Here is a 25,631-nt window from a genome sequence, read left to right as displayed (position 1 = left end):
CGCTAATTAGACTGCGTGTCTGTGTTTTGCTGCGTTCCGAGTGTCTATCCGGACCGGTAGAATTAGTCTGAGAATGGGCCAGTTCATTTTGCATCACCCGGCGCCATAGTTATGTCATATATGCTGATGTTGGGGAGGGGGAATATCCGTATTTTTAACCTGGGCTAAGTGGGATACAAACTCTATCCGTAGCCACTCATAGACAATTACAGCTGAAGGACATAATTATGTAAAATGACATGCATAACATTTAATGGACAGGTACAGAACTACATTTATTAAATAAACATACAATAGACAATACATTGCATTAATAGACAGGTACAGATCTACATACATTTCTAAGAACAAATACACGTTTTATATTCTTATGCCTTATCGATCCATGCAACATGTACTCATAATTACGGCTACACTGCAGTCATCTATTTCTGTTATTCGCTTGCTGTTACAATCGCAGGTCCTTATCCTAATCGGGTTCTGTAAACACTAGCATTGGGAACCGCCCGTGTCCTTGGTTTTTGACGTCAATACTATTCCTAACAATGTTATTCATAGGTGTTTACTGAATGCAATGGAAATGCAACAGTTCCTCCAGCTAAGGCGCCGGCCACAGTTTTCACGCTAATCCTTCACCTTAGCTACGTACGTGGACTTTTTAGAGATCCATCAGATGAGCTTCACTTACGTCCTTCGCCCAGTATAGTGCACGGAAATGAACTAAACCAATGAACTAAGCCACGTTAAAGGGTTAAATGGAGTATATTGCAACAGTTTGCAGTCTACCGCCTGTAAAGGGTTAGCTAAGGTATAGTGTGCGTGGACTTTGGACTTATTCATAAAATGAATGAAGTCCCCTCTATGGACTTTCCTCCGGTTCTCATAAACTTGTTTTGCATTTCCATTCCGCACCACACTCACTCCCAGCAGCACCTGCCCGTCACGCACAAAATAAGAATACACTTTCATACACTTCAACGAAACGTTGCTCTACTGACTAACATCAGCAAACTGACCAGACTATCATACGGAGCAGCGCGTCCTTACTGAGGCGTTGCTTTCTCTGAGCCCTGATGCCAAGGGCACATCTTATCTTGAACATTAACCCAAACACCAGATGTGCTCTGGAGGGAGATGCTGCAGCGATTTAGGGCAGCCTGTCTCATTCGATGTTCTATGGCGTTAAGGCAAGGAGGGACATGAGGGGTGGCCGGCGCTGCACAGGGAGACAGCTGGTGCAGAAACATGTGTGTGCCCCGCCCGTGTCTGTCTCCGTCGACAGGTGATAGAATGTCAGTGGTTGGGTGTGCGGCTGTCGTCAACTACACCGCTCCCGCAAACGTGGCCACCGAGGTGTGTGTGTGTGTGTGTGTGTGATGCATGTTGTGTTCTAACTGTATATTATATATGGGACTTTCAGCACGGACTTGTGGCGGTGCGCAGGCCATTTATTAGTTCTTCCCGTGTGTGTGTGTACCTGTTTGTGCTTTGAATCCTAGCGGTAGACCTGTCCCAGCTATTGCCCTCCAATGTTACGTGAGCCTATGTGCGGGATTGAGTACGCAAAAACACACACACCATTCCGTTAGTGTCAGTAAACAGCATCATCCCTCTGCATACACCATGGGGGGAGAGAGACAGGGATAGAGAATGACTGTCCTTTCACCTTCACCCCATATAGACCGTGCTAAATGAGATTATTTTCTTTTTTAACCTCCTAACCTAAAGGACCTGTCTTTAGCTGACTCTCCCTGGCAAGTTCTGCAGTAGTGGCTGTAATGGAGGGGAGAGGGAGGGAGTTAGGAGGGTCAGAGAGACAAAGTGAATAGAGAGGAGAGTTGAAAAGCACTTTGTGACAACTGAAGACGTAAAAAAAGAGCTTTATGAATGTGATTAAGAGAGAATTGGACTGAAAGGCAATGGAAGAAACTCGATTGCATTTCCTTGATCCCTCGCGAGCTCTCTCCGCCTCCTCAAAACCAATTGGATGAGAAGGTCAGAGTGGAGAGAAGAGGAATCAAGGAAATGCAATTGAGATTCCCCCAATGACAGGAGAGGCGAGAGAGAAAGATGGGCAGAAAGTCTTTCTCCTGGGCCCAGTAGAGGTTAAAGCCTCAGTAAACGGCTGTCTGTGTGAAACGGGGAAAACATCTTCATATTCTCATCCCGTCTCGTGTACCTACTCTCTGCTACCCGGTGTGACTTCACCTGTACACTACCCCCTCTGTCTGGGCATGATTAAGAGCGTGCGGACAGACACAGACAGTCCCCCCCCCCCCCTTCTGTGGCTGGTTTAAGCACACACGCCCACCGCAGCAGGAGCTTGCCTCTTGGTAGCAGGTGTCACTCACAGCTCGTTACCCCTGGCAGGGTTGATCATTCTGTTTGGGTAGCAATAAGGCACACCTCACTGGAGAGATGGAGGGGAGGAGATGGAGTGGGATGGAGAGAGGGGTGGCGTGGACGGAGCAAGCGGGAGAGGGAGCTGAGGAATTGCACTGCAGTGAGAAACCCTAGAAAATGGTGTGTTTGTGATGGGAGAAATAGATTTGTCTTCTGTCCGTACCCGTCTATGAATGATGTTACACGATGCAGCTGAGGGACTTACTGTATACCGGGGCGTGATCTGTTATGTGAGTGTGTTCCGGAAGGTGAGCATAGCTAGTACTGTGTATACATGTGGTCCTGAGGGTGTATGATTATAGGAGAGAAACCTGACAGCCTCTACTTTGTGTGTGTGTGTGTGTGTGTGTGTGTGTGTGTGTGTGTGTGTGTGTGTGTGACATGTACTGACGATGTGTGTTTCTCCACAGATATGACTACAGAGAGATGCTGCACAACTCCACTTTCTGCCTGGTGCCTCGGGGCAGGCGCCTGGGATCCTTTCGCTTCCTGGAGGCGCTGCAAGTGAGTGGGGCCCGCACACACAGGCACACACACGCACAGAGATGGACTCCTTAAGATTCCTGGAGGCACTGCAGTTGAGTGGCCTTCGACACACACCTACTGTGGCTTCGGGAAGTATTCAGACCCAGTGACTTTTTCCACATTTTGTTACGTCACAGCCTTATTCAAAAATCGATTAAATAAAAACGATCTCCTCATCAATCTACACACAATACCCCATAATGACGAAGCGAAAACAGATATATATTTTTAATGTTTGCAAATGTATTAATTAAAAACAAAAAACATATATTTACACAAGCGTTCAGACCCTTTGCTATGAGACTAAACATTTAGTTCAGGTGCATCCTGTTTCCATTGATCATCCTTGATGTTTCTACAACTCGATTGGAGGCCACTGGTGGTAAATTCAATTGATTGGACATGATTTGGAAAGGCAGCTGTCTATATAAGGTCCCACAGTTGACAGTGCATGTCAGAGCATAAACCAAGCCCTGAGCACTCCGTCAATTAGACCTTTATGGTAGAATGGCCAGACGGAAGACACTTCTCTGTGAAAGGCACATGACAGCCCGCTTGGAGTTTGCCAAAAGGCACCTAAAGACGCCCAGACCATGAGAAACAAGATTCTCTGGTCTGATGAAACCAAGATTGAACTCTTTGACCTGACTGCCAAACGTCCCAATTGGAGAAACCTGGAACCATCCCTACGGTGAAGCATGGTGGTGGCAGCATCATCCTGTGGGGATGTTTTTCAGTGGCAGGGACTGGGAGACTAGTCAGGATCGAGGGAAAGATGAACGGAGCAAAGTACAGAGAGATCCTTGATGAAAACCTGCTCCAGTGTTCAGGACCTCAGACTGGGGAAAAGGTTCACCTTCCAACAGGACAACGAACCTAAGCACACAGCTAAGACAACGCAGGAGTGGCTTCGGTACAAGTCTCTGAATGTCTTTGAGTGGCCCGGCCAGAGTCCGGACTTGAACCCGATCGAACATCTCTGGAGAGACCTGAAAATAGCCATGAAGCGACGCTCCCCATCCAACCTGACAGAGCTTGAGAGGATCTGCAGAGAAGAATGGAAGAAACTCCCCAAATACAGGTGTGCCAAGCTTGTAGCGTCATACCCAGGGAGACTCTAGGTTGTAATCGCAGCTAAAGGTGCTTCAACAAAGTACTGAGTAAAGGGTCTGAATACGATATTGAAGTAAAAAAAAAATATATATATATATATATATATTAAAAAACCTTTCTTCAAACCTGTTTTTGCTTTGTCATTATGGGGTAATGTGTGTAGGGGGGGGGACAATTTAATCGATTTTATAATAAGGCTGTAACCTAACAAAATGTAGGAAAGGTCAAGGGGTCTGAATACTTTCCGAAGGCACAGTATATATCCCAATACCTGTGCTGTAGGGCTGGGATTAGCCAGGGACCTCACGATGCCATATCGCGATACTGAGGTGCCGATACGATATCTATTGCGATTTGATGTTCCAAACATATTTCTCACTATATGTCTGCTGCGGAGACAAGAAAGAGCCTGAGAAAAATTTGTTTTGATCAGTCATGGAAATTAAAGTGCTGAAAACATGTTGGCTCACTATTTAAAACGAAGATGGAGAACAAGCTATAGGATGAAAAATACTGGAATTTTTGACGCATGTACAGCAGACTAGCTCAAGCTAACGCTACCTTACAAATCGATAGGTGGAGTCAAAGTATCGATATAATATATATATATATAGTCCAAAAATGATATGTAACTATAACATTTTCTTTCTTCACCCGTCACTGTGCTGTGCTATGCATGAGTTTTGTTCCCACGCTGTCTTTCTCACACAGTGAAACCCCATACATTGCAACTTCACTCTTTACACAGCAAATGCATTTCTACTCCCTCTGTCCTACCCACACTATTTAATCTCCTCCAAGTATCACAGAACCCTTACACTCTCTTATATACATACTGCGTTACCACACGTACTCCCACTCCATACGTCTCCTCGATGTATTGCCCAACCACAGAACGCTCATAACCTCTCCTATACCACACGCTTACCACACACCTTTTAAGCACACTTACTCCCGCTCCATGTGCACTTCCCAGGTACCACTCAACAGCTGCATACTTGTGCCCTTCAATCCCGACCTACAGTGTATCCACTTGTCAGATTCGAGCCAACCGGTGCACACTTCATAACCTATACCTCTCACACCTGTCGCACACCTGTGCACCTCCCACTCTGTCTACTTCCACACTCATCACCTCTAATATTAGTGCACACTTCTCCACAGAGAGTATACACTTGTATCTCTCTCCTCTCTCCTACGCTTTCACTCTGACTCACACCACTCAGTCTAGATCTCCTAGCCTCTCCACTCATCGAGAGAGTGTGTTTGTCTGCCTTGGTGAGTGTGTGTCTATCTGCCTTGGTAAGTGTGTGTGTGTGTGTGTGTGTGTGTGTGTGTGTGTGTGTGTGTGTGTGTGTGTGTGTGTGTGTGTGTGTGCGAGTCAGAGGTGAATGTGAATGCAAGAGCCTTCACTTGTATTAGTGTGTCTGTTTGTAGGAGAGAGTCAGAGTGTGAGAGCAAAAGCAGGGCCCGAGGGCCGGTGCTGTTTTGTAGGAGAGAGTCAGAGTGTGAGAGCGAAAGCAGGGGCCGGGGGGGGCCGGTGCTGTTTTAGCTGACACCTTTATGACCCCTGATTGACAGGGCTGTCATTACGTCAAACTCTCATCACACTGCACCAGCTGTTCTCCTTTTCTCGCCATTCCCCTACCTCTCCATTAAGTCTCCTCTACTTCGCCACTGCCAAAGGCCAGCCTCCGCTTGGCTACCTCTCCCTCTCGCTCTTTTTTTTCTCTCTCTCTTTTTACTGTCTCGTTCTCTCTCTCTCCCCAACTGTGTGCTGTTTTATTGTATTGAAAAGAAGAAAAAAAATCGATCTCTGTTCCACGCCTCTCTCCGTGTCCCTAATCTATTGTTCTCCCTCTCTCCCTGTGTTGTGTATCTCTGTCTTTAGGCGGCCTGTGTGCCTGTGATGCTGAGTAACGGCTGGGAGCTGCCCTTCTCTGAGATCATCAACTGGAACACGGCGGCCGTCATCGGGGACGAGAGGCTCCTGCTGCAGGTACAACGCACGCCCCTCGCCATCCCCGTAACCACCACCTCCGTCCCTCAACCACTTTTTAAAGGGACACCGCAAGATTCTACTTACCAGGAGTCAGATGAACTCGTGGACACTGTTTATATGTCTCCGCGTGCAATATGAAGGAAGTTGGAGTTAGTTTCGCAAGCCAATGATAATTAGCGTTAGCGCGGTGAATCGGAGAGTCCACTCACAGACTCTCTCTCAGCCCGGGATCATATTCATTACAGGCTAGACACACCGTAGCAAAACATTTTGCATCAGAAAATTCAAACGGTTGTTTCTTAGTGGCTCCGTTTCCCTACTCCCTCCCCTCTCTGACTGTCCCTGCTGTCCTCCTCCATCCCCCTCTCTCTGACCCGACCATGGCATGTTGTCCCCTTCTTCACCCCCCCCGCCCCTCTCTCCAGCCCCTCTATCTAACAATGTCCCCCTCCTGTCCTCCTCCAGATCCCGTCCACGGTGCGCTCCATCCATCAGGATAAGATCCTAGCTCTGAGGCAGCAGACCCAATTCCTGTGGGAGGCCTACTTCTCCTCCATGGAGAAGATTGTGCTGACTACTCTGGAGGTGAGACAGACACACACACACACAGACACTCAGAAAAACACACATACACACACACACTTTCTTTCTCATTTTCTCTCTCCGTCTCCTCGGCTATCAATCTCCCTCTGTCTTACAGAGTTCCAATGTCACGCTAGCCTCACCGCAATCTCTCTGTTTATTCCCAAGTGTCTATTTCATGCTAGACTGACCTTACACCACCAGCCATCCTCACACCACCAGCCATCCACACACCACCAGCCATCCACACACCACCAGCCATCTACACACCACCAGCCATCCACACACCACCAGCCATCCTCACACCACCAGCCATCCTCACACCACCAGCCATCCACACACCACCAGCCATCCTCACACCACCAGCCATCCACACACCACCAGCCATCCACACACCACCAGCCATCCACACACCACCAGCCATCCACACACCACCAGCCATCCTCACACCCACCAGCCATCCTCACACCACCAGCCATCCTCACACCACCAGCCATCCTCACACCACCAGCCATCCACACACCACCAGCCATCCACACACTACCAGCCATCCACACACCACCAGCCATCCTCACACCACCAGCCATCCTCACACCACCAGCCATCTACACACCACCAGCCATCTACACACCACCAGCCATCCACACACTACCAGCCATCCTCACACCACCAGCCATCCGCACACCACCAGCCATCCGCACACCACCAGCCATCCTCACACCACCAGCCATCCACACACCACCAGCCATCCACACACCACCAGCCATCCACACACCACCAGCCATCTACACACCACCAGCCATCTACACACCACCAGCCATCCACACACCACCAGCCATCCTCACACCACCAGCCATCCACACACCACCAGCCATCCACACACCACCAGCCATCCACACACCACCAGCCATCCACACACCACCAGCCATCCTCACACCACCAGCCATCCACACACCACCAGCCATCCACACACCACCAGCCATCCACACACCACCAGCCATCCACACACCACCAGCCATCCTCACACCACCAGCCATCCTCACACCACCAGCCATCCTCACACCACCAGCCATCCACACACCACCAGCCATCCACACACTACCAGCCATCCACACACCACCAGCCATCCTCACACCACCAGCCATCCTCACACCACCAGCCATCCTCACACCACCAGCCATCCTCACACCACCAGCCATCCACACACCACCAGCCATCTACACACCACCAGCCATCCACACACTACCAGCCATCCTCACACCACCAGCCATCCGCACACCACCAGCCATCCGCACACTACCAGCCATCCTCACACCACCAGCCATCCACACACCACCAGCCATCCACACACTACCAGCCATCCTCACACCACCAGCCATCCACACACCACCAGCCATCTACACACCACAGCCATCTACACACCACCAGCCATCCACACACTACCAGCCATCCTCACACCACCAGCCATCCACACACCACCAGCCATCCTCACACCACCAGCCATCCTCACACCACCAGCGATCCTCACACCACCAGCCATCCACACACCACCAGCCATCCACACACCACCAGCCATCTACACACCACCAGCCATCCTCAAACCACCAGCCATCCTCACACCACCAGCCATCCTCACACCACCAGCCATCCTCACACCACCAGCCATCTACACACCACCAGCCATCTACACACCACCAGCCATCCACACACTACCAGCCATCCTCACACCACCAGCCATCCGCACACCACCAGCCATCCGCACACCACCAGCCATCCTCACACCACCAGCCATCCACACACCACCAGCCATCCACACACCACCAGCCATCCACACACCACCAGCCATCCACACACCACCAGCCATCTACACACCACCAGCCATCCACCACCACCAGCCATCCTCACACACCACCAGCCATCCACACACCACCAGCCATCCACACACCACCAGCCATCCACACACCACCAGCCATCCACACACCACCAGCCATCCTCACACCACCAGCCATCCACACACCACCAGCCATCCACACACCACCAGCCATCCACACACCACCAGCCATCCACACACCACCAGCCATCCTCACACCACCAGCCATCCTCACACCACCAGCCATCCTCACACCACCAGCCATCCACACACCACCAGCCATCCACACACTACCAGCCATCCACACACCACCAGCCATCCTCACACCTCCAGCCATCCTCACACCACCAGCCATCCTCACACCACCAGCCATCCTCACACCACCAGCCATCCACACACCACCAGCCATCTACACACCACCAGCCATCCACACACCACCAGCCATCCTCACACCACCAGCCATCTGCACACCACCAGCCATCCGCACACTACCAGCCATCCTCACACCACCAGCCATCCACACACCACCAGCCATCCACACACTACCAGCCATCCTCACACCACCAGCCATCCACACACCACCAGCCATCTACACACCACCAGCCATCTACACACCACCAGCCATCCACACACTACCAGCCATCCTCACACCACCAGCCATCCACACACCACCAGCCATCCTCACACCACCAGCCATCCTCACACCACCAGCGATCCTCACACCACCAGCCATCCACACACCACCAGCCATCCACACACCACCAGCCATCTACACACCACCAGCCATCCTCACACCACCAGCCATCCTCACACCACCAGCCATCCTCACACCACCAGCCATCCTCACACCACCAGCCATCTACACACCACCAGCCATCCACACACCACCAGCCATCCACACACCACCAGCCATCCACACACCACCAGCCATCCACACACCACCAGCCATCCTCACACCACCAGCCATCCACACACCACCAGCCATCCACACACCACCAGCCATCCACACACCACCAGCCATCCACACACCACCAGCCATCCTCACACCACCAGCCATCCTCACACCACCAGCCATCTACACACCACCAGCCATCTACACACCACCAGCCATCCACACACTACCAGCCATCCTCACACCACCAGCCATCCGCACACTACCAGCCATCCTCACACCACCAGCCATCCACACACCACCAGCCATCCACACACTACCAGCCATCCTCACACCACCAGCCATCCACACACCACCAGCCATCCACACACCACCAGCCATCTACACACCACCAGCCATCCACACACTACCAGCCATCCTCACACCACCAGCCATCCACACACCACCAGCCATCCTCACACCACCAGCCATCCACACACCACCAGCCATCCACACACCACCAGCCATCTACACACCACCAGCCATCCTCACACCACCAGCCATCCTCACACCACCAGCCATCCTCACACCACCAGCCATCCTCACACCACCAGCCATACTCACACCACCAGCCATCCTCACACCACCAGCCATCCACACACCACCAGCCATCCACACACCACCAGCCATCCACACACCACCAGCCATCCTCACACCACCAGCCATCCTCACACCACCAGCCATCCTCACACCACCAGCCATCCGCACACCACCAGCCATCCGCACACCACCAGCCATCCGCACACCACCAGCCATCCTCACACCACCAGCCATCCTCACACCACCAGCCATCCTCACACCACCAGCCATCCTCACACCACCAGCCATCCGCACACCACCAGCCATCCGCACACCACCAGCCATCCTCACACCACCAGCCATCTTCACACCACCAGCCATCCTCACACCACCAGCCATCCTCACACCACCAGCCATCCTCACACCACCAGCCATCCTCACACCACCAGCCATCCGCACACCACCAGCCATCCGCACACCACCAGCCATCCGCACACCTCACACTACGATTACAAATGCATCATCCTATGAGCACAAGACGTTGAAAATACATATATATTTTATGTCTTTTCGACCTAAATTACGTCTTCAACGTCTTTTCAACGTCTTGCGCTCATAGGGCACAGTCTACACCAGGGGTCGGCAACAGGCGGCCAGCATGCCAAAACCGTCCGGCAAGTGATTTTTTTTAGGGGGTAAAAAAAGACTAGAATCACCAGGAATTCAGCTAAAAAAAATAATAATTTAAGAAATTATTCCCATGAATTAAAAAAATTGTGATTGTGTCTCAATGTAATCAAGGTATGAAATGGTAGTTATTTTCGAATACAATCTCTTTTTGGGGTTAGTTGGTGTCAATTTGCAGTGTACAAATGATTATAATTATGCTCCGTTCCCCCCAACAATCCGCTCGGACAAATTCGGCCCGCAGCTGAATCTAATTGCCTACCCCCTGGTCTACGCCATAGCATGGCACCAATCTCAAATGTATCTCTATTTTCTACACAGCCTTGGAGAAAAACTAGCCTCATGCCCCACAATCTCATCTATATCTTCAATCTGAGTATTCATGCTACCAACCCGATGGACATCTTTTAGTCTGTCGCGCCAATCACCTTTATTTCTACTAGTCTCAACCTGGGATTGCTGCAATCTCACACACAGGTCTCCATACGTCTCAGTGTTTGGGCACCAGCTCGGCGGTGGCACCCAGGCTTAACCCCACCGCCGTGCTGTCACTCTGTGCTAAGGTGGGGAGGACATTGTAACACGCCACAGCCCGGGTGACTTACCGTTTTGTTGTTTTTGTGCCAAATGTGGTCAAAGGAGATACAAGGGACTATATATAAAAGTATGTGGACACACCTTCGCTTCGGCTATTTCAGCCACACCCGTTGCCGAGAGGTGTATAAAATCGAGCACACAGCCATGCAATCTCCATAGACAAACATTGGCAGTAGAATGGCCTTACTGAAGTGACTTTCAACGTGGCACCGTCATAGGATGCCACCTTTCCAACAAGTCAGTTCGTCAAATTTCTGCCCTGCTAGAGCTGCCACGGTGAACTGTACTGTTATTGTGAAGTGGAAACATCTAGGAGCAACAACGGTTCAGCCGCGAAGTGGTAGGCCACACAAGCTTACAGAACGCGACCGCCGGGTGCTGAAGCGCATAGCGCATAAAAATTGTCTGTCCTCGGTTGCAACACTCACTACCGAGTTCCAAACTGCCTCTGGAAGCAACGTCAGCACAACAACTGTTCGTCAGGATCGTCATGAAATGGGTTTCCATGGCCGAGCACGCGCACACAAGCCCAAGATCACCATGCGCAATGCCAAGCGCCGGCTGGAGTGGCGTAAAGCTCGCCACCATTGGACTGGAGCAGTGGAAACATGTTCTCTGGAGTGATGAATCACACTTCACCATGGACGAATCTGGGCTTGGTCGGATGCCAAGAGAACACCACCTGCCCTAATGCATAGTGCCAACTATAACGTTTGGTGGAGGAGGAAAAATGTTCTGGAACTGTTTTTTTTCATAGTTTGGGCTAGGCCCCTTAGTTCCAGTAAAGGGAAATCTTAACGCTACAGCACAGAGCCCTGACATCAACCCCATCGAACACCTTTGGAATGAATTGGAACACAGACTGCGAGCCAGGCCTAATTGCCCAACATCAGTGCCCAATCTCACTAATGTTCTTGTGGCTAAATGGAACCATCTCCCCGCAGCAATGTTCCAACATCTAGTGGAAAGCCTTCCCAGAAGAGTGGAGGCTTTTAAAGCAGCAATGTTCCAACATCTAGTGGAAAGCCTTCCCAGAAGAGTGGAGGCTTTTAAAGCAGCAATAGGGGGACCAACTTGATTTTATTGCCCATGATTGTGGAATTAGATGTTCGATGAGCAGGTATCCACATACTTTTGTTCATGTAGTGTATGTTAATACCGTTGCCTTGGCAGCTCCCGAGATAACGAGCTGTATGGGTTATTCATTCGGCTGTGTCACGCTCAGTCGGCTGCAGATCTAGGCCGATACACACACACACACACACAATCTCTCTCCTCACACACTCCCTGTGTCGTCCTCTCACGACTTCACACACTCACAGAAACCAGCGTCTGTGTGGCGGGCGACTGAGTTGGTGAGCGAGTAAACAAGCAAGAGAGCAAGCCCAACCAATCACGTTGCGTTTCCTGTCGGGAAGTTGAGAAGTTTTGACCAATCACAAAGCCAATGGAGCCTTCCCTGTTCCTGCCGATTCCCGGCACACCTATTAAACGGAATTACAGTGTGTTTCCAAAACAGAGCGGATTTATCTATTATCCTCCTAATTGGCTGATTTTAGCTGTTGGGAGGCTAGATTAAGTCGTCCATCATGCTCAGCTAGGACGCTCAAGGGGAAGGAGTTCAGCCATGCAAGAAAAATAGCCCTTCATAAGGTCTTAAGGCCCTCGTTTTAAGGTGGTGAGTGCTTTTTATTGAGAGGCTAGAGGATTCCAAGTTAATCTGTTGGGCTGAGAGCAAATGGTTATTGACTGGCCTGAGGGGCCGTAGCAGTGGAAAACTGCTTCTCGTTTCTTATCCCCACCTCTGCAGATTAATTTTTATATTGCTTTGTCAATATTATTAAAGTATTCTACAGCGCCATGATCGCATGGAACTTTTTTTGTATTGTTTGCATGTAGTTTTATTTCAAATTTGTGACTATCGGTGCGTAAGTGTTTTGTTACTTGTCGCGTTTAGTTTTTTGTGGACCCCAGGACGAGTTGCTTCTGCGAAAGCTAACGGGGAGCTAAATAAACAAAGACTCCTCCAGCGGTATTATTAGCTCCCTTCTCGAGCCGCCCACCGTCGCTTTCCATCCACAACCATCCGAGACGTTTCGCGTTGTTACCAAGCTAACGGCCAAGTCACCTCGCCACCTATTCCGCCACGGGAGGATTCAATAGAGAGCCTAAAAACACGACTGCAAACCTGCGTATGTTTTATGGAAGAAATTTAGCACTTGCTCAAGGGCACAGCGGTAATATCGCTTTCTGTCGTGCCTCGATACCACATCAGCAGCAAATTGCATCCCCCACCCCAGAATGCAACAGGGGAAAATGGCCGGTCTGGTATTGGTGTTTAGATGTGTGAGTGACTATTTGTGGTCTATTTATAAGGGGAATGAATGAGTGGACTCATCATTGGATTGACTGGTGTTTCACTGTATGTACCACTGAACTGGTTTGTTCTTTTGTGTGTGAAGTATGTTTTTGGCACAGCTTCTATTTGTATGACTGACTGCTGTCCATACTGAGTTACAGGTTTAATTGGATGTCTTGTATGTAAGTGGCTCCTGTTAAGAGGTCTCGCTGTATTACTGGGGCTTCATCAAGTGGCTGAAACGTTTGAGCATTGCGGATATAAATAAAGGCAAGAAATAATGGCAAGAAATAAAGTATAGAAATCAAGTTTGGGAAACCCTGACGTAAAGAGTACTAAACAGGGTCAGTCTACTACAGGGCTCTCCAAACCTGTTCCTGGAGAGCTACTCTCTTTAAGGTTTTCAATCCAACCCCAGTTGTAACTAACCTGATTCAGCTTCTCATCCAGCTAATTATTAGAATGAGGTGGGCTAGATTAGCGTTGGAGCGAACACCTACAGGACGGTAGCGCTCCAGGAAGAGGGCTGGGGAGCTCTGGTTTATTACATTATACAGCTATCTGCAACGTTCAGAATGTTTCTCTCTACTGGACACACACCTAATGCTAATAATATAGTGGTATATGAACGAATAATAGAACCTCAGTGTATCTGTTTTGAGTGACTGGTGTTTTAGTGTCTATGACTGGTTTAACCTCCTCCCCATCTCCTCTTGCCCTCAGATTATCCAGGACCGGGTGCTGCAGCAGGAGTCCAGGAGCACCTTAATGTGGAACAGCCACCCCGGGGGGCTCTTCGCCCTGCCACAGTACTCTGCCCACCTGGGAGACTTCCCCTTCTACTACGCCACCCTAGGTGAGTCACCCCCACCTCTCAATCAACCAATCAATCAATCAAATGTATTTATATGGCCTTTTTCACACCAGCTGTTGTCACAAAGTGCTGTTTACAGTTACCCGTTCTAGATCCCAAAGAGCAAGCCCAAGCAGGAAACACATTGGCTCAGGAAAAACTCCACTCCTCCATTGCATGGTAGCACCAGTCGTTCAGTATCTGTGTAACAGCAGTCCTTTACCGATTGTCTTGAGCTATAGATATACTAGGGCTACACAAGGGAAGTTACCTTGCCACACCAGAATATCTCATCTCATTTTGTTGTGTGTTTGGTCAAGTAGTAGGTACATGCTATCTATGTTATGGGTAGAGTCCTTGTGTCTTCTTAAACATTTCCCTTAGCCTATGATATACTGCTAAGCCCCGTCCAAATGTAAAACAAAACAAAAAACCGGAGAAGTGTCTGTTTCTAGAACCTTGGATTCCAGCTGCGACAGAGTCTTAAATGACTCCGTAGCCGAGACGCTGTCCCACTGGGGCAATTGACTTGTTACAGTGGCTATAACAACGTGTTACTCCAACGATCCCTTGATTGATGCTCGCGTTTGGCCCGTTGACACGCCTAATGGTCAGTCAGTCGTTCGTTTCTCTCAGTGAGCACGGCATATACCGCTGCGCCGGTTCACCAACACAAACTGTGCCTCTGTAACAATCGGTGACATCAAAGGCCTTTTCTCATGCGTCCCAAATGGCTGCCTATTCCCTATGTAGTGCACTACTTCTGACCCAGAGCCCTATAGGCCCAGCTCAAAACTAGTGCACTATCAAGGGGATAGGGTGCTATTTGGGACTCTTCTCCCCTGTAACTCTATTGTCATCTCGTCGATGAAGTCAGGTAGTCAGCTCCCTCAATACACAACCCTTTTGACCGAGCACCTCGGTGCGAGGCGCAAATATTACAATTATCGCGGGGTGACGAGCATAGATTACCCCCGCGGTGAGTTTTATTTGTTTTTCACGGAGTCAACCAATTAAGCATGTGGAGGTTTTAAAGAGACAAGGTGGCGTGTTGAAGGACTAAATGAGACCGATAAAACAGGAGAATCGATCTCGTAATGACACTCCGAAGCCAATCTGTTATTATGAGGAGCCAATGCCTCTACCCCTTAGTTAAAATTGATTTGGTGTTCTGGATATGAATTGGACACCTAGTGAGATCAATCATTTAATAAGGAGTCTCCTTTCATCTCGTAAATAATAACGTCATAAATCAGCTGTTTATGTAAGCAATGGCCTAGCAGTAAATACTAAAGCATAGCCACCAATAACTACAATGTGAAAACATACAGAGAATGAACCATTTTTAGGTCTAGTTTAGAATGAATACTCATAGAAATGAGGATAATGACTTTGAACAAACTGATGATTTGGCAATGCCAAAAGAAACGTGCCTGGAGGCTAAACTTGTGACAATCACCAATAGTTTTGTCCCTTTGTTCAGTTATAGACCGAGTGATGTCAATATCCTACTTTATGTTTGTCTGTGTTCCAGCCATCCAACTTTAACAAATATCATGTTTGTCTGTATTGTAGGTATCAAACCTTACCAGTAATACTATACGTTTTGACCTGTTTTATGTTCCAGGTATAAAACCGTACCCCAAGTTCACGGCAGTCATCCATGCAGTCACCGCCCTGGTCTCCCAATCCCAGCCCATCCTCAAGCTGCTGGTGGCTGTTGCCAAATCACAGTACTGTGCACAGGTAAGAAGCCACAAACGTGTCTGTGTGTGTGTGCACATTCCTGCTCATGTCCTTCAATTGTCGGAACTCTCCCGAAACCTAATATTACTCCAACTGTGAGGGATTTCGTAGCATCATTGTCGAGACAAAAGGACATCTTCTCAAGCACCAGTGGATAACCAAACTCTCTCTCGACCACCTCAGAGTTAACTCGCGTGGATTGAATTAGAAAGGTGGTCTGTACCGATTGGTCATCTCTCTCTCTCTGTCTGCGTGCGTGTCTGAAAACCCCGTGGCCCAGCTGGATACGAGAAGTATTGGTTTTAACCAGGGCTCGGGGGAATTAAACTTAAGTCCGATAGCTGTGTCTACTATAGTGTGTTACACAATCCCTAATGACTCTTAAATGTGTAGGGAGGTGTGCAACCCTCCCTTCTATATAGAAATGCTTTGTATTCTAGATTGCAGGCTCCCTATGCAAAGCGGAGAGTCAGGTACATAAGAAAAGTATCAACATTTACATCATCCCACTCTCAGCCCGCAAAGACTTCCACGTTGAGGGGGCCGGGAAGTGGAGAAGAGGGATATAAATAAATGAATTGGAGGGAGGGAGAGAATGAAAGAGAGAAAAGGGAGAGAGAGAGAGAGAGAGAGAGGGTGGGGAGAGAATTGGGAGCAAAAAAGCTTTTGAGACGGCGCTGGCAGAGACATGCATGCAGAGATTGTGGACTTCCCGCTGTGAGCGCGCGTGTTCCACAGTTTTACAGAGGAACTGTGTCTGTCTCTCACATCACTGGTACACATATACACACACTCATACTGAAACACACATACACGATACACTGAACTTATGGTACCAACATTTTAGAATACCGTAGTACCCGCTGGCGGCTGTTTTAAAAAATGGTTATCTAGTCAGTTGTTTATATATTCATTTATTTATTTTTTTTAAGCAACAGCAACTACTAGTCTCTTGTATTCACCGATCCAATAATTTCCACTTCACTTTCATGTGCATATCAGCCGCATTCCGTACTGCATTCTGATCGGTGTGGAAGAACTTGACTGGCCTGCAAAGAGCCCTGACCTCAACCCCATCGAACACCTTTGGGATTAATTGGAACGCCGACTGCAAGTCAGGCCTAATTGCCCAACATTAGTGCCCGGCCTCACTAATGCTCTTGTGGCTCAATGGAAGCAAGTCCCTGCAGCAATGTTCCAACATCTAGTGGAAAGCCTTCCCAGAAGAGTGGAGGCTGTTAAAGCAGCAAAGCTGGGACCAAATATCAATACCCACGATTTTGGAATGAGGTGTTCGACGAGCAGGTGTCCACATACTTTTGGTCATGTGGTATATATGTAAAGAAAATATTAAATCAAGATTATTCTGATGGGTGACAATATTAACCTATCACTTGTGAATGATGCCCAGCTTGTGTGCAGTAAGGCAAGAAACAGTGCATGCCTTTTGTTGTGCTACTTTTTAAAGTCATAGTCACACACCTCATGTAGCCTAGCCCATAGGCCTATATGTTTTGATAAGTGGCCCAATAACTTCTTAAAATTAAGCACATTAATCCACTTTGCAATGGGTGTAGAGCCTAACTGACATACATACAGTATTCAGACCCCTTGGCTTTTTCCACATTTTGTTATGTTACAGCCTTATTCTAAAATGGATTAAATAAAAAAAATAAAAAACACACAATACCCCATAATGACAAAGCAAAAACAGGTTTTTAGACATTTTGCACATTTATGACAAAATAAAGTATTCAGACCCTTTGCTCTGAGACTTGAAATAAGTTGAGCTCCGGCGCATCCTGTTTCCATTGATCATCTTTGAGATGTTTCTACAACTTGATTGGAGTCCACCTGTGGTAAATTCAATTGATTGGACATGTTATGGAAAGGCACACACCTGTCAATGTAAGATCCCACAATTGACAGTGCATGAGGTCGAAGGAATTATCCGTAGAGCTCTGACAGGATTGTGTCGCGGCACAGATCTGGGGAAGGGTACCAAAACATTTCTGCGGCATTGAAGTTCCCCAAGAACACAGTGGCGTCCATCATTCTTAAATGGAAGAAGTTTGGAACCACCAAGACTCTTCCTAGAGCTGGCTGCCTGGCCAAATTGCAAAATCGGGGGAGAAGGGCCTTGGTCAGGGAGGTGACCGAGAACCTGATGGTCACTCTCACAGAGCTCTAGAGTTCCTCTGTGGAGATGGGTGAACCTTCCAGAAAGACAACCATCTCTGCAGCACTCCACCAATCAGGCCTTTATGGTAGAGTGGCCAGACGTAAGCCACATCTCAGTAAAAGGCACATGACAGCCCGCTTGGAGTTTGCCAAAAGGCACCTACAGACTCTCAGACCATGAGGACCAAGATCCTCTGGTCTGATGAAACCAAGATTGAACTCTTTGGCCTGAATGCCAAGCAACACGTCTGGAGGAAACCTGGCACCAGGTGGCAGCATCATGCTGTGGGGATGTTTTTCAGTGGCAGGGACTGGGAGACTAGTCAGGATCGAGGCAAAAATGAACTAAGCAAGATAGTGAGATCCTTGATGAAATTCTGCTCCAGAGCGCTCAGGACCTCAGACTGGGGAAAAGGTTCACCTTCCAACAGGACGACGAACCTAAGCACACAGCTAAGACAACGCAGGAGTGGCTTCGGTACAAGTCTCTGAATGTCCTTGAGTGGCCCAGCCAGAGCCTGGACTTGAACCCGATCAAACATCTCTGGAGAGATCTGAAAAGAGCTGTGCAGCGACGCTCCCCATCTAACCTGACAGAGCTTGAAAGGATCTGCAGAGAATAATGAGGGAAACTCCTCAAATACAGGTGTGCCAAGCTTGTAGCGTCATACCCAAGAAGACTCTAGGCTGTAATCGCTGCCAAAGGTGCTTCAACAAAGTACTGAGTAAAGGGTCTTATACTTATGTAAATGTGATATTTCAGTTTATTTTCTGTATTAAAATCCTGTTTTTGGTTTGTCATTATGGGGTATTGTGTGTAGATTGATGAGGAAAAAACAATTGAATCAGTTTTAGAATAAGGCTGTAACGTAACAATGTGGAAAAAGTTAAGGGGTCTGAATACTTTCCGACGTCACTGTACGCAGCTCGTGAGTTTCAAGTTTGGGGAAGATAATTTTCAACCTAAAAGTGCACCTTTTATAATTACATGCGTAGTCGCATTTGCGGTCACTTTTGAGAATGGTGTTTTCCCGCTAATTGATTGCATTTTGCATTGCTGCAGTTTTAATGTGAAGAAATAGCCTAATAGTTTATCACCATTTTAAGCTAAATGCTCTGATCTGTTACATCCGCCTCATTTGCTTTTAAAAGGTGTTTTGATGCTTGTATTAATTTGGGATCTATCGCATTCCACAACTGTCCCAAACTATGTTTGGAATATTTATTTCTCTCACAGAATAGAATAGTCAACCTTTGTACTATTAGTGATCGTAGATTGACATAGGCTAGTGCTTTTGTTGTTCGTTAGGCTGACCAAAGTAAATGTGGACAGTTCTTCCAACATCTTCAGTATGCACCTCGGAATTCGATAAGAATACGCGCAGTTGCGTCCCCAATGTGTCTGTCTTCACTTGTAGCCTGTGAGAAGGACCCGATTATGTGACGGGCTTTGGCTAATAAGAATTTAGATATCTGAGAGAGCCATGTGAGTGAGAGGTGCTTTGGCGCACCCTGACGGGAGAAGGGAATTGTAATTATTATATTCAGCCCAAGAGCACAATGGCCACTGGCCGCAAAAGGCATGGATTTATTTTAGGAGCATTATGGTCACAAAGGGGATGCCGCCGGGAAATTTGAGTTATTATCAAGTGCTTGTCAAATTGTGAATGAGAGACTGATGAAGTGTGTGTAGCCTGCCTTTCATGCGACTTTTTTCAAATCATCATTGGAGCCTTACAATGTATTAAAAATCAAAACATATAGCCCAACGTTTGTATCACAACTAAAGTTGCATAAATAACTCTAAATTAAGCATATAGGGAGGACCTGTTTCTCTAACCGCTCAACACAGAATAACCGCATGTGTGCACTTCCTCAAATATTTTGGAGAAAATATCCTTTCTATTTTATTCAGCTATGTTCAATTTTATTCTTCATAATATAAAATAATGCCACAAAATTCTAAGAAGATCTTGTCTGTTAAATTAACTAGTGTAGCCCACGTCCATATGGCATAGCCAGATCAGGGCCTAACATAAGGACAACTCAGAGTATGTTATTCTGTTCTTCTGAAATGGACTACAGGAGATGCTAAATGTGTTTATGTTAATTAACGGTCAATTACCATGAGACCGGCAGTTATTTTCTTGACAATCAATGGTCTGACAAAATTTAATGACTGCCACAGCACTATCCCCTACCAGCCCTCATTCGCCTGCTTCTCTCTATCCTCTCTTCCTGCACATCTATTAAAATATAATTTAGCCTTGATGGCCAGTGGGGATGGAGCCTTGATCAGTCTTCTGTTACATTTGTACATTTGATACATTGGAGCAGTGTGCAGTGAGCAAAGTTAATACATTGTATATAATTTCATCCCTGATATAACCAAGAGCACAGGCCAGCTGAGTATAGGCTTTGCAAGTTCGCTGTCACGCAGCAGTGCCAGAGATTTAAAAACAGCTTTGCGACAGGCATGCTTGCAACTTTAGAGCAAAGAAAACGGCTTGTCTCTAGCTCAAATGTGTTTTTGTTTTTATTTCGCACACATTTTATATCATTTCACAAACCACGTGAGCGGGGTGTTTTTAACCTAATCCCGGCACACTAATTATTGGTTTGATAACAAACAACGTTGTTTAGTCATTTTACCTAGCAAACGATCACCCTGGTAACTTGACAGTGGGTCTATGCACATTTGATTGGCACAGGAAGAAAGGAAAAGGGTCTGCTGCTCATGAGATGCGTCAAAGGATTCAGAGACCTAACTATATATATAAAAAAAAATGGGTCTCTTTCTGGTGCCCCTTACATTCTGTTTGGTGCCTAACTTTAAAGTCGGGAGCAGGGTGTACGTTTGGGAGAGAGGTGTGTGTGTGTGTGTGTGTGTGTGTGTGTGTGTGTGTTTTATGAGAGAGGGGGAGAGAAAGTGTGTGAGGGAGTGTGTGTCTGTGTTAACTGAAGTGTAGAGGGTTTCATGCAGTGTTTTCTGCCACAATGTCATGCAGATCATTATGCACTTACAGTTGAAGTCGGAAGTTTACATACACTTAGGTTGGAGTCATTAAAACTCGTTTTTCAACCACTCCACAAATTTCTTGTTAACAAACTATAGTTTTGGCAAGTCGTTTAGGGCATCTACTTTGTGCATGACACAAGTAATTTTTCCAACAATTGTTTACAGACAAATCCTCCCTTTCTCCCAGTAGCACATGCGCGTAACCTTTAAAAAAACGGGAACAAGTGTCCGGGGGACGGGGTGAACAGGACGCTAGGCCACAGAATAGTTTTTTCCCCCCTGTGGTATCGCGATACTACTCTGTATTGTGATACTTGGCCTGGTATCGTATTGTGAGTCAAGTGTTGGTATCGTGACAACACTAATGTAGACGGGTATCGAAGTGGATCGTTAAGGTTAACTCAAGGTATACTTACATGTTAGGGAAGTCAGTCACAGGGACACACAGTTCCCATGTAGCCATCATGTAACACATGATCTGAGGAGCTATTGTTGAAAAGGAATCCTATTTAAGCTCTCAATTGTGGGGTGTGTGTGTGGATGGATTTAAATGTCAGATGTTTTGAATTGGATACTGAAATGTTGAAGACGTACGATGGGGGAATGTAGTGTTATGTGGTTAGTAAATTAAAATGAAGTGTAATTTTACAATGTCATATCTGTGATTCTCATGAGATCTTTCTGCTGCTCTCTCACACCTTTAACTCCCCCACCCCTTCTATAATCTCAATCACTGTTTCTGTCTCCATGTCTCTTCCTCTCTCTCTCTCTCTCTGTCTCTGTCTCTCTCCTGTCTCAGATCATTGTGCTGTGGAACTGTGACAAGCCTCTCCCTGCTAAGCACCGCTGGCCTGCAACCTCCGTGCCCGTCATTGTCATCGAGGGAGAAAACAAGGTGAGCCTGCCTCGCACGCATGTCCTTTCAAGAGCTGGGCTGCCATTTTGGTTTCTCTACACACCCTCAAATAAATAAAATGTCTTCATTTTGGCTTTACTGCGCCCCTAAGCCTTGTTCAGTGCCATCATTTTGGCGTATATCTATGCTTTGATCATTTGACAACTTGACCACAGAATTTCTGAACCCAGAAGCCCAACGTTGCGATACTTCCGGGAACGCTTCGCGAAGTAGACTCGACAAACCAGAACGGATTTGGGGTTTGGGAAGTCTATGAGAGAAGTGAAAAATGTTTTCCTTGGTTTATTTTCTTGTTTTCTAAAGGCACAACCTAGATTCAAGCTAATGTCTTTAAGTAGCTGAAGATGTTATTTAATCCCACCTTATATTGAAGGAGTGCCTTTTGATTTGACGGCCTGCACAAGTGCAGTTCGGCGCGACACAACCCTTAGACCCAATGACGTGTTCATACGCATGAGCTTAGCTAGCTGACGTCGCCATGACATCGCCTTCAAGTGTCATCAGGGATTTCTATTGGAGAAGCAGTTTCTAGGCATCGACATACTGTACTTTCTTTGACTTAACCTTCTGACTTTGGAGCTGCGTAACGCTGTCATATGCATGACATAGCAAATGTCATAAGCTGACAGCTTACTTTGCAATTCCATGCCACAGACCACTGTTTAGGTAAAGTAAGTTGTCAAGGAAATAACCTCTAACGGTCTGTTATGACATTATCTTTGCAACGCTTTGTAGTAAGTCAGTGTTCCGTAGGGGGTTCGACTAAAGTGTCTCACATCGTGAGAGGTCAAAGTTGACACAGGAAGCGTGATCTGAGTCAGTAGTTTGAGAGCTTCACTCTAACGCCACAAAAAAACGTTTGTTGAGCTGTCAATCAACCCAAGGGGTTTCTCTCACTTGTCAGTCACAACAGAGTGGGCGGGGTTTTGGTTTTTCTCCACATCCCTGAGTGGTTTTCTTACGCTGTCAATCACAGAGGGAGCGTGGTTTTGGGCTTGTGGGTCGGCGACAACAGCCAGAGTTGAGTACAGCCACGTCTGTGGTTTGTTGTGCTTGCGGCTGGCTTGTTGTTTACTGCGGCGGACCCGGCCAAACGTGGCGAGCCTCTCTGAGCCACCAGCCTGGCGGTTGGTAGTGGGGGGCACAGAAGGAGAGGAGAGCTATTTCTGGCGCCTCTGGGCTGGCATGGTGGCCATGTGAGCACTGCTTTTACGACTCTTCAGCTTAACACTAGAACCGCTAAATCAGTCATTTTGACTGCATGATTTTACTAGTTTTATTACTCTGCCATTTTTTTAAGTCTTGCCCCCCGTTCTTGACCTTTCCTAAATAAGTCTATATAACACAGTATCGTTGTTAGGATCTTAATATCACAAACAGAACTGGAGTTACAACCAGTTTTAGGTCATGTCATTTTTTTAATGGTTTTCCCCCGGTGCCCATCCAACAGTAGGGCCTGCTCCACTCCTTCTCCCAACAGTAGGGCCTACTCCACTCCTTCTCCCAAAAGTAGGGCCTGCTCCACTCCTTCTCCCAACAGTAGGGCCTGCTCCACTCCTTCTCCCAACAGTAGGGCCTCCACTCCTTCTCCCAACAGTAGGGCCTGCTCCGCTCCTTCTCCCAACAGTAGGGCCTGCTCCGCTCCTTCTCCCAACAGTAGGGCCTACTCCGCTCCTTCTCCCAACAGTAGGGCCTGCTCCGCTCCTTCTCCCAACAGTAGGGCCTACTCCACTCCTTCTCCCAACAGTAGGGCCTGCTCCGCTCCTTCTCCCAACAGTAGGGCCTGCTCCACTCCTTCTCCCAACAGTAGGGCCTGCTCCACTCCTTCTCCCAACAGTAGGGCCTGCTCCACTCCTTCTCCCAACAGTAGGGCCTGCTCCACTCCTTCTCCCAACAGTAGGGCCTGCTCCGCTCCTTCTCCCAACAGTAGGGCCTGCTCCACTCCTTCTCCCAACAGTAGGGCCTGCTCCACTCCTTCTCCCAACAGTAGGGCCTGCTCCACTCCTTCTCCCAACAGTAGGGCCTGCTCCACTCCTTCTCCCAACAGTAGGGCCTGCTCCACTCCTTCTCCCAACAGTAGGGCCTGCTCCGCTCCTTCTCCCAACAGTAGGGCCTGCTCCGCTCCTTCTCCCAACAGTAGGGCCTGCTCCACTCCTTCTCCCAACAGTAGGGCCTGCTCCACTCCTTCTCCCAACAGTAGGGCCTACTCCACTCCTCCTCCCAACAGTAGGGCCTGCTCCGCTCCTTCTCCCAACAGTAGGGCCTACTCCACTCCTCCTCCCAACAGTAGGGCCTGCTCCGCTCCTCCTCCCAACAGTAGGGCCTGCTCCGCTCCTTCTCCCAACAGTAGGGCCTACTCTACTCCTTCTCCCAACAGTAGGGCCTACTCCACTCCTTCTCCCGACAGTAGGGCCTACTCCACTCCTCCTCCCAACAGTAGGGCCTGCTCCACTCCTTCTCCCAACAGTAGGGCCTGCTCCACTCCTTCTCCCAACAGTAGGGCCTGCTCCACTCCTTCTCCCAACAGTAGGGCCTGCTCCACTCCTTCTCCCAACAGTAGGGCCTGCTCCGCTCCTTCTCCCGACAATTGAAAGTGCAGTGCCCACCTGATAATTGCCTGGAAACTGAACCTAAACTATACCGAAACTAATTTCACACATATAACAACAGATTAAATAAATGAAGTATGATGGGGAGAATGGGTGAGTTGATGAGCGAGGGGAAGCAAACGATGCATAATTATGTAATCACCAATAGTGAATGAAGACCAGGGCGGGCCATTCTATTGTATTGATCCACTCTAATTCTAATCTCTAAATGGTATCTACCCTATATCAATCCACTGAAACCGAGCGGTCGTGTCAGTCTACTCTGACCTACTTTGGAGTAGGCTGCACAGTGAGAGCGTGCGTTATTGTATATGCTGAAGGTCTTTCAATACCTGGGAAAATATCCACATCATGTGAGCGAGCGTCAGAAGATGTGGTTTTTGAGGCTCCCTCCCTCCGCGCAAAATAAGGCACCTGCACAGCCGTTGTACTCCACAGCAGGGCTGAAGAATGACAAGACCACGGGAACACAAAGAGAAAACGGGCGACTGCTACGCACTACAACCGAACACAAGTATGTTAGTGTGTCAAGCAAGTGAAAGTTAGGAAGATTTGTGTCAACTGTTGGGACAAGGAGTTACAGCGAAACGAAATCCAACCGATGCCATTGCGTGAAGACGCACACAACATAAGCACGAGCTGACAATATTTTGAATTTTTTTTACTGCAGTCATATCAACACTTGTACACATTTATAATTCCTTTTTTTGTGTGCTGAT

General features: G+C 48.1%; 1 protein-coding gene across 1 annotated transcript in view; it reads left to right on the top strand.

Moving 5' to 3' along the window:
- The window catches only part of ext1b (exostosin glycosyltransferase 1b), a 110,279-nt gene that overhangs the window by 61,774 nt on the left and 22,874 nt on the right, over positions 1–25,631 (top strand). Inside the window, exons 2-7 of the mRNA XM_029731463.1 lie at positions 2,814–2,907; positions 5,933–6,040; positions 6,509–6,628; positions 14,312–14,444; positions 16,069–16,187; positions 22,187–22,282. Coding sequence (XP_029587323.1) covers positions 2,814–2,907; positions 5,933–6,040; positions 6,509–6,628; positions 14,312–14,444; positions 16,069–16,187; positions 22,187–22,282 — 670 coding nt within the window. The remainder of the gene's footprint in view (positions 1–2,813; positions 2,908–5,932; positions 6,041–6,508; positions 6,629–14,311; positions 14,445–16,068; positions 16,188–22,186; positions 22,283–25,631) is intronic.

Source organism: Salmo trutta, chromosome 34 (assembly GCF_901001165.1).
Source record: "Salmo trutta chromosome 34, fSalTru1.1, whole genome shotgun sequence".
NCBI classification, from domain to species: Eukaryota; Metazoa; Chordata; class Actinopteri; order Salmoniformes; family Salmonidae; genus Salmo; species Salmo trutta.
The sequence above is the reverse complement of the archived record's forward strand: the minus strand, read 5'-3'. Positions and strand labels throughout refer to the sequence as shown.